General features: G+C 45.3%; 1 protein-coding gene across 1 annotated transcript in view; it reads left to right on the top strand.

Moving 5' to 3' along the window:
* Nucleotides 1–6,984: 6,984 nt before the first annotated feature.
* Nucleotides 6,985–10,426, top strand: part of LOC112236240 (calpain-2 catalytic subunit-like) — a 45,205-nt gene continuing 41,763 nt past the window's right edge. The window contains exons 1-2 of the mRNA XM_042305636.1: nucleotides 6,985–7,270; nucleotides 8,285–8,354. Of these exons, the coding sequence (XP_042161570.1) occupies nucleotides 7,034–7,270; nucleotides 8,285–8,354 (307 nt within the window). The 5' untranslated portion in view covers nucleotides 6,985–7,033. The remainder of the gene's footprint in view (nucleotides 7,271–8,284; nucleotides 8,355–10,426) is intronic.

The raw sequence follows: 10,426 nt of genomic DNA, 5'->3' as shown, positions 1-10,426 counted from the left end.
CGCATTTCACAGGAAGTGTCACGCTGAAGGACTGGACTACAGGAAGTGTCACAGCTGGCTGAAGGACTGGACCACAGGAAGTGTCACGGCTGGCTGAAGGACTGGACCACAGGAAGTGTCACGGCTGGCTGAAGGACTGGACCACAGGAAGTGTCACGGCTGGCTGAAGGACTGGACCACAGGAAGTGTCACGGCTGGCTGAAGGACTGGACCACAGGAAGTGTCACGGCTGGCTGAAGGACTGGACCACAGGAAGTGTCACGGCTGGCTGAAGGACTGGACCACAGGAAGTGTCACGGCTGGCTGAAGGACCACAGGAAGTGTCACGGCTGGCTGAAGGACTGGACCACAGGAAGTGTCACGGCTGGCTGAAGGACTGGACCACAGGAAGTGTCACGGCTGGCTGAAGGACTGGACCACAGGAAGTGTCACGGCTGGCTGAAGGACCACAGGAAGTGTCACGGCTGGCTGAAGGACCACAGGAAGTGTCACGGCTGGCTGAAGGACTGGACCACAGGAAGTGTCACGGCTGGCTGAAGGACTGGACCACAGGAAGTGTCACGGCTGGCTGAAGGACTGGACCACAGGAAGTGTCACGGCTGGCTGAAGGACTGGACCACAGGAAGTGTCACGGCTGGCTGAAGGACTGGACCACAGGAAGTGTCACGGCTGGCTGAAGGACTGGACCACAGGAAGTGTCACGGCTGGCTGAAGGACCACAGGAAGTGTCACGGCTGGCTGAAGGACTGGACCACAGGAAGTGTCACGGCTGGCTGAAGGACTGGACCACAGGAAGTGTCACGGCTGGCTGAAGGACTGGACCACAGGAAGTGTCACGGCTGGCTGAAGGACTGGACCACAGGAAGTGTCACGGCTGGCTGAAGGACTGGACCACAGGAAGTGTCACGGCTGGCTGAAGGACTGGACCACAGGAAGTGTCACGGCTGGCTGAAGGACTGGACCACAGGAAGTGTCACGGCTGGCTGAAGGACTGGACCAAGGTGCAGCATGGTAAGCGTACATTTTTTTTTCTTTATTCAAAATGACGCCGACAAATGAAGACCATAATTACTAACCAGGGACATAGATCACCATTGTAATTATGATGACTAACCTGGGACATAGATCACCATAGTAACTATGATTACTAACCAGGGACATAGATCACCGTGATTACTAACCAGGGACATAGATCACCATAGTATCTATGATTACTAACCTGGGACTCTGAAGATCACCATGGTATGTATGATTACTAACCTGGGACTCTGAAGATCACCATGGTATGTATGATTACTAACCTGGGACATTGAATATCACCATGGTAACTATTAGAGAACCCACAGATTCTTCTGCTTTTCCATTGTAGGAATTAGACCAGCACAAATAACAACATATTGGCATATTGCGATTTTATTTTTTGTAGGTGAGTTACAAATGTAGAAACAACTGGATGTGTGAGGTATGTTTATTAAATATAAAATACAAGGTCAACTCCAACAGAATGAGAAACACACGAAAAAGATTTTGTTGCTGTCAACTGTGAGCAGCACATTCACCACTGCATTCAGTCTGAACCCCAGAATAAGCAGGAGGAGGACAGCATTACACAGGTGAAGAAAAGGTAGAAAAAAGAGAGAGTACGCCACAACACCTTTAAAAACGTGTTCCCGAGTCTAGACGTTATCACACCAGGAGATGAACAAGCGAAAGAAGCAGCATTTGGGAGAACGGGTGTAGGTGGGGTGGGTTTATAGAGATACGATGGAGATTTCCAACGATGGAGAATTCCAAAAGGGTCCTAAGTTGAGGGACCACGGGGCCATAAAAGGCATAATGTGGAATAATGGGTTGCTACAGGGATGGTTGGCCATGGAATAAACATAACATGGCCAACCATTGCTTCGCCAGGGACACACTCCAACACTCAGACATAATAAACAAAGCATGTGAGTCCGCCAGATCAGAGACCGTAGGGATGACCAGGGGTGTTCTCTTGATAAGTGGAGATGACCAGGGATGTTCTCTTGATAAGTGGAGATGACCAGGGATGTTCTCTTGATAAGTTTGTGAATTAGACCACTTTCCTGTCAAAATGGAACGAGTACTTTCGGGTGTCAGGGGAAAATGTACGGACTAAAAAATGCATAATTTTCTTTTGGAATGTTGTGAAGTAGAAATAGTCGATATACAGTTGAAGTCGGAAATGTACATACACCTTAGCCAAATACATTTAAACACAGTTTTTCACAATTCCTGACATTTAATCCTATATTTATTTTTTATTTATTTATTTAAGAATGTGAAATGTCAGAATAAAAGCAGAGAGAATGATTAATTTTAGCTTGTATTTCTTTCATCACATTCCCAGTGGGTCAGAAGTTTACATACACTCAACTAGTATTTGGTGGCATTGCCTTCAAATTGTTTAACTTGGGTCAAACATTTTGTGTAGCCTTCCACAAGCATCCCACAATAAGTTGGGTGAATTTTTGCCCATTCCTCCTGACAGAGCTGGTGTAACTGAGTCAGGTTTGTTGGCCTCCTTGCTCACACACACTTTTTCAGTTCTGCCCACAAATGTTCTATAGGATTGAGGTAAGGGCTTTGTGATGGCCACTCCAATACCATGACTTTGTTGTTCTTAAGCCATTTTGCTTCAACTTTGGAAGTATGCTTGGGATCATTGTCCATTTGGAAGACCCATTTCCAACCAAGCTTTAACTTCCTGACGGAGGTCTTGAGATGTTGCTTCAATATATCCACATAATTTTCCATCCTCATGAAGCCATCTATTTTGTGAAGTACACCAGTCCCTCCTGCAGCAAAGCACCCCCACAGCATGATGCTGCCACCCCCGTGCTTCACGGTTGGGATGGTGTTCTTCAGTTTGCAAGCCTCCCCCTTTTTCCTCTAAACATAACAATGGTCATTATGACCAAACAGTTCTATTTTTGTTTCATCAGACCAGAGGACATTTCTCCAAAAAGTACAACCTCTATCCCCATGTGCAGTTGCAAACCGCAGTCTGGCTTTTTTATGGCAGTTTTGGAGCCGTGGCTTCTTCCTTGCTGAGCGGCCTTTCAGGTTATGTCGATATAGAGCTCGTTTTACTGTGGATGTAGATACTTTTGTACCTGTTTCCTCCAGCATCTTCACAAGGTCCTTTGCTGTTGTTCTGGGATTGATTTGCACTTTTTCGCACCAAAGTATGTTCATCTCTAGGAAACAGAACGCGTCACCTTCCTAAGCGGTATGACGGCTGCGTGGTCCCATGGTGTTTATACTTGCGTACAATTGTTTGTACAGATGAACGTGGTACCTCCAGGCATTTGGAAATTGCTCCCAAGGATGAACCAGACTTGTGGAGGTCTACAATTTTTTCTTCTGATTTTCCAATGATGTCAAGCAAAGAGGCACTGAGTTTGAAGGTAGGCCTTGTAATACATCCACAGGTACACTTCCAATTGACTCAAATGACATCAATTAGCCTATCAGAAGCTTCTTAAGTCATGATACCATGGTGGTTTACACTGTGTCTACTGTGTGTGAGAATGATGGAAGAAATCTTACCCCAGCTGTAGGTCCATTTGAGTCTGTGTGGTTACTTAGGCCTACGCATCAACCAGTACTGGGTCCATTTGAGTCTGTGTGGTTACTTAGGCCTACGCATCAACCAGTACTGGGTCCATTTGAGTCTGTGTGGTTACTTAGGCCTACGCATCAACCAGTACTGGGTCCATTTGAGTCTGTGTGGTTACTTAGGCCTACGCATCAACCAGTACTGGGTCCATTTGAGACTTGATCTCAAAGTGCTGCTTGGATGTCTTTCGGTCTGCGTCTATAAAAGGTCAAGGACAACATGAAAGAAGTTAACAATCTATGTCTTAGACTGAATTCAGAGTTCAGACACAAATGATAAACTATGCAACAAACTACTACACATATGAAAGACCACACAGGCCAGTCCAATAGTCTACACATGGAATGGAACCTAAAGGCAAATACTAACAGTTGATGGAATTTGAATGAATGACTAGAATATTCCGCCCTGAAGCCATATCTACCCTGAAGCCATATAATCGTATGAAATTGGTTAGAATCATGTATGTCTATAATCATGTATGAATCATGTATGTCTGTCATGTATGTCAATATGTCTATAATAGTATCTTAAAACTGACTGTCTGAGCAAGATTCATGCATTTAAATGGAAAGACAAATAGACGGCTCATCTAGCCAGTCTAATGTTGCTAACTAAACTCAGCAAAAAAATAAACGTCCTCTCACTGTCAGCTGCGTTTATTTTCAGACAACTTAACATGTGTAAATATTTGTAGGAACATAAGATTCAACAACTGAGACATAAACTGAACAAGTTCCACAGACATGTGATTAACAGAAGTGGAATATTGTGTCTCTGAACAAAGGGGGGTGTCAAAATCAAAAGTAACAGTCAGTATCTGGTGTGGCCACCAGCTGCATTAAGTACTGCAGTGCATCTCGTCCTCATGGACTGCACCAGATTTGCCAGTTCTTGCTGTGAGTTTTTTATTTAAAAAAAAAAGTACCTTTATTTAACTAGGCAAGTCAGTTAAGAACAAATTCTTATTTTCAATGACAGCCTAGGAACAGTGGGTTAACTGCCTGTTCAAGGGCAGAATGACAGATTTTGTACCTTGTCAGCTCGGGGATTTGAACTTGCAACCTTTCGGTTACTAGTCCAATGCTCTAACCACTAGGCTACACTGCCGCTCACTCTTCCACCAAGGCACCTGCAAGTTCCCGGACATTTCTGGGGGGAATGGCCCTAGCCCTCAACCTCTGATCCAACAGGTCCCAGACGTGCTCAATGGGATTGAGATCCAGGTTCTTCGCTGGCCATGGCAGAACACTGACATTCCTGTCTTGCAGGAAATCACGCACAGAACGAGCAGTATGGCTGGTGGCATTGTCATGCTGGAGGGTCATGTCAGGATGAGCCTGCAGGAAGGGTACCACATGAGGGAGGAGGATGTCTTCCTATAACGCACAGCGTTGAGATTGCCTGCAATGACAACACGCTCAGTCCGATGATGCTGTGACACACCGCCCCAGACTATGACGGACCCTCCACCTCCAAATCGATCCCGCTCCAGAGTACAGGCCTCGGTGTAACACTCATTCCTTCGACAATAAATGCCAATCGACCATCACCCCTGGTGAGACATAAGCGTGAACTCGTCAGTGAAGAGCACTTTTTGACAGTCCTGTCTGGTCCAGCGATGGTGGGTTTGTGCCCATAGGCGACATTGTTGCCGGTGATGTCTGATGAGGACATGCCTTTACAACAGGCCTACAAGCACTCAGTCCAGCCTCTCTCAGCCAATTGCAGATAGGCTGAGCACTGATGGAGGGATTGTGCATTCCTGGTGTAACTCGGGCAGTTGTTGTTGCCATCCTGTACCTGTCCCGCAGGTGTGAGGTTCGGATGTACCGATCCTGTGCAGGTGTTGTTAAACGTGGTCTGCAACTGCAAGGACAGTCAGCTGTCCGTCCTGTCTCTCTGTAGCGCTGTCTTAGGCGTCTCACAGTACGGACATTGCAATTTATTGCCCTGGCCACATCTGCAGTCCTCATGCCTCCTTGCAGCATGCCTAAGGCACGTTCACGCAGATGATCAGGGACCCTGGGCATCTTTCTGATGTTGTATTTCAGAGTCAGTTGAAAGGCCTCTTTAGTGTCCTAAGTTTTCATAACTGTGACCTTAATTGCCTACTGTCTGTAAGCTGTTAGTGTCTTAACGACCGTTCCACAGGTGCATGTTCATTAATTGTTTATGGTTCATTGAATAAGCATGGGGAAACAGTGTTTAATCCCTTTACAATGAAGATATGTGAAGTTCTTTGTAAGACAGGGTCCTTTTTTTTGCTGAGTTTAGCTAGCTAACCATGAGCTAGCTAGCTAGATCACAGGTATTCTGTAAATTAAAAAACTTTCCCAAGACAGATGTCAATTTAAACCATTTTTTCCAATTTATTCTTTACTAAATTCATTTTTTATTTATTTATTTATTAATTTTTTAAAATAAATTTAGCTAACAGATGTTTAATCCAGAGATTCTTACCTTTGCCAGGATTCAGCAGTCTCATCCACATCATCATGGCCCATTAGCAGCTAATATTGATAAAAGTCACCTTGTCTGAGAAAGATTTATGGTTATCAAAACGGCACACCTGGGTAAGCCTATGTGAAACACAGCCCTTATTTAAAGTGTTACTTAAATCGCCTGTAGGGAAAAGTAATGGTGGAAAAACGATTGGAACCATTTCCTTGTTTGACCGCTAGGTTTTATGGGTATTATGACTCATACTGTGGTACTCTATAAGGGCAGCATAACTTTTCATTTATGGAAGTTGTTGCTTTCTTTATCAGGCATGTAATGTGGTTCTATTTGTCGAGTTAGCTATTGTGACAATATTTTACTGTTCGGAAGTGCATGTCACTTGGTGGTGGTCACTACTGTAACGCCTGGCTGTCATTGAGGTCTAGTAACGGCTGATGGCTAATGCCCCCTGCTGGTAGACATTATTACTGCAACACGTTGGCCAGATGTGGCATGAACGTCCACAAGTCTTAGGGTAGACCGCCATCTTTCGGCCATCAACCGCACACACCTGTGGCTTTCTACCTGTATGTTCATTGTCATAGCATGGAATAGAGTAGAGAATTGACTCGGACTTTATATTAATCCACCCATATGATGTTCAAAAAGATTATTTCAATTCCAGGTGAGTGTACATCCGGAGCAGTTGATCTTCAGTGTTCATTTTCACAATAAATACTTTTGAACTGGTAAACGTTGACGAAATGAACAGTTCCTGATTAGTTCCGGTCATAGAAATCTATGTAAACATTGTAAAAAAAAAAAAACAGGTATAACTTGCACGGACTTGCAAACCACGCCTGAAACTCCAGGGGCGGAGAAGAAGAATTTGACTATTCCACTATTGCCCAACTGTTTTCCTCTTCACTGTCAACGCAGACTTCCACAATGGCTGGTGTGGCATCTACGTTGGCCAAGAAGAGGGCATTGGCCGCTGGGTTTGGCACTAATGCCAACGCGTCAAAGTACCTAAACCAAGACTTCCAATCTCTCAGGAGCGAGTGTCTGAGAAAAGGTTCAATATTTACCGATTGCACTTTTCCAGCTGCACCTGAGTCGCTCGGATTCAAAGAGCTTGGCCCGAATACTTCCAAAACCAGAGGTGTGCAATGGAAGCGACCTGGGGTAAATTACTGCGCCTCTTATACTCACTGCATTTACGCATGATTGAAGTGTCTGCTCTATGACTAGAAGTTCACTGCACTTAAAAAAAAAAATATATATATATATATATATATATATACAAATAGCCCAAAGTGTTATTAAAAATTGCATTTCCTATCACTGGAAGAAAAAAACGGCTGAACATGTGTCAGTTGTTTTTAGATGGGCGAGTCCGGATGCTTGTCCTTTTTGATACCCTATGGCTAATCAGTGTAAATCCATTCACATTACAATATTATTTTAGAACTAAAGCAACTCATGTCTTGGGTTAAATCAATGACCGGTCAGAATGAACATCCAGCTATTTGTATGAAACTTTAGTTACACATCTGATCTGATCCTACAGGGTTTTGGCTGTGGTAGATCTGATCTGTGATCTGATCCTACAGGGTTTTGGCTGTGGTAGATCTGATCTGTGATCGGATCCTACAGGGTTTGGGCTGTGGTATCTGTGATCTGGCTGTGGTAGATGTGATCTGTGATCTGATCCTACAGGGTTTGGGCTGTGGTAGATGTGATCTGTGATCTGATCCTACAGGGTTTGGGCTGTGAACAGATCTGATCTGTGATCTGATCCTACAGGGTTTTGGCTGTGGTAGATCTGACCTGTGATCTGATCCTACAGGGTTTGGGCTGTGGTAGATCTGATCTGTGATCTGATCCTACAGGGTTTTGGCTTTGGTAGATCTGATCTGTGATCTGATCCTACAGGGTTTTGGCTGTGGTAGATCTGATCTGTGATCTGATCCTACAGGGTTTGGGCTGTGGTAGATCTGATCTGTGAACGGATCCTACAGGGTTTTGGCTGTGGTAGTGTTGACAGTAGATCAACTCCATGTCTAGGCTAACTCATGTGTACAGACATTATCTCCCTGAGTAAAGATAGTGTATGACTGTAAACAGGGCTGTTAGAAAGATTGGCCCTCAGTATATCTTCCACAGTCTTACTCGTGTGTTTGATCCCTCACTGAATAGGAACTGGTGTCCAACCCAGAATTCATCGTTGGTGGAGCCACGAGAACCGACATCTGCCAAGGAGGTCTGGGTAAGTCTACCTTTATATTAGGAGGTCTGGGTAAGTCTACCTTTACATTAGGAGGTCTGGGTAAGTCTACCTTTATATTAGGAGGTCTGGGTAAGTCTACCTTTATAATAGGAGGTCTGGGTAAGTCTACCTTTATAATAGGAGGTCTGGGTGAGTCTACCTTTACATTAGGAGGTCTGGGTAAGTCTACCTTTACATTAGGAGGTCTGGGTAAGTCTACCTTTACATTAGGAGGTCTGGGTGAGTCTACCTTTATATTAGGAGGTCTGGGTGAGTCTACCTTTATAATAGGAGGTCTGGGTGAGTCTACCTTTATAATAGGAGGTCTGGGTGAGTCTACCTTTACATTAGGAGGTCTGGGTAAGTCTACCTTTATAATAGGAGGTCTGGGTAAGTCTACCTTTACATTAGGAGGTCTGGGTAAGTCTACCTTTACATTAGGAGGTCTGGGTAAGTCTACCTTTACATTAGGAGGTCTGGGTAAGTCTACCTTTATAATAGGAGGTCTGGGTAAGTCTACCTTTATAATAGGAGGTCTGGGTGAGTCTACCTTTATAATAGGAGGTCTGGGTGAGTCTACCTTTATATTAGGAGGTCTGGGTAAGTCTACCTTTACATTAGGAGGTCTGGGTAAGTCTACCTTTATAATAGGAGGTCTGGGTGAGTCTACCTTTATATTAGGAGGTCTGGGTAAGTCTACCTTTATAATAGCAACCAAAACAGGAACCATACCAAAACCACAGGGCCGGTTTGCCAACAGTGTCCATGTTTTCATCTTTGAGGAAGAGATGGTATAGTAGTCAAAGTGAATGTGATTGATGTAATAGCACAACCAGTTATTGCTTTAACCAATGAGGTGATTTGTTTTCCTAGACTACCAATGAATAGCCTCCATCTCAGGTTGTTATCTCTCTCACAAGGTATAATAAGGACTCAGCGGTCTAAGCCACTGCATTTCAGTGCAAAAGGTGTCACTATAGTACCTGGTTCGAATCCAGCCTGTATCACATCCGGCCGTAATCAGGAGTCCCATAGGGCCGGCACACAATTGGCACCAGCATCGTCCGGGTTTGGCCGGGGTAGGCCGTCATTGTAAATAAGAATTTGTTCTTAACTGACTTACCTCGTTTAAATACAGGTTGAATAAAGCATCGACCACAGGGATATATTTATATGGAAACCAATCCAGTAAGCCTGCTGGGGGGGAAGTCCGGTCACTCTTTATGAGGATCGTCCCATATAGATGATCTACAGATGGTCATACTATCAACAAACTCTCTGTTGATAACCAGCTGCTTGATAAGGTTAGGGTGAGGGCTAAGGTTAGGGTGCGGGCTAAGGTGAGGGCTAAGGTTAGGGTGAGCGCTAAGGTTAGGGTGAGGGCTAAGGTGAGGGCTAAGGTGAGGGCTAAGGTTAGGTGAGGGCTAAGGTTAGGATGAGGGCTAAGGTTAGGGTGAGGGCTAAGGTTAGGGTGAGGGCTAAGGTTAGGGTGAGGGCTGGGTGAGGGCTAGGGTGAGGGTGAGGGCTAAGGTTAGGGTGAGGGCTAAGGTTAGGGTGAGTGCTAAGGTTAGGGTGAGGGCTAAGGTTAGGGTGAGGGCTAAGGTTAGGTGAGTGCTAAGGTTAGGGTGAGGGCTAAGGTTAGGGTGAGGGCTAAGGTTAGGGTGAGGGTGAGGGTGAGGGTGAGGGCTAAGGTTAGGGTGAGGGCTAGGGTTAGGGTGAGGGCTAGGGTGAGGGTGAGGGCTAAGGTTAGGTGAGGGCTAGGGTGAGGGCTAGGGTGAGGGTGAGGGCTAAGGTTAGGGTGAGGGCTAAGGTTAGGGTGAGTGCTAAGGTTAGGGTGAGGGCTAAGGTTAGGGTGAGGGCTAAGGTTAGGGTGAGGGTGAGGGTGAGGGCTAAGGTTAGGGTGAGGGCTAAAGTTAGGGTGAGGGCTAAGGTTAGGGTGAGGTCTAGGGTTAGGGTGAGGGCTAAGGTTAGTTTGAGGTCTAGGGTTAGGGTGAGGGCTAAGGTTAGGGTGAGGTCTAGGGTTAGGGGTAAGGGCTAAGGTTAGGGTGAGGTCTAGGGTTAGGGTAAGGGCT

Source organism: Oncorhynchus tshawytscha, linkage group LG24 (genome assembly GCF_018296145.1).
Source record: "Oncorhynchus tshawytscha isolate Ot180627B linkage group LG24, Otsh_v2.0, whole genome shotgun sequence".
NCBI classification, from domain to species: domain Eukaryota; kingdom Metazoa; phylum Chordata; class Actinopteri; order Salmoniformes; family Salmonidae; genus Oncorhynchus; species Oncorhynchus tshawytscha.
This window is presented reverse-complemented; position numbering and strand designations above follow the sequence as displayed.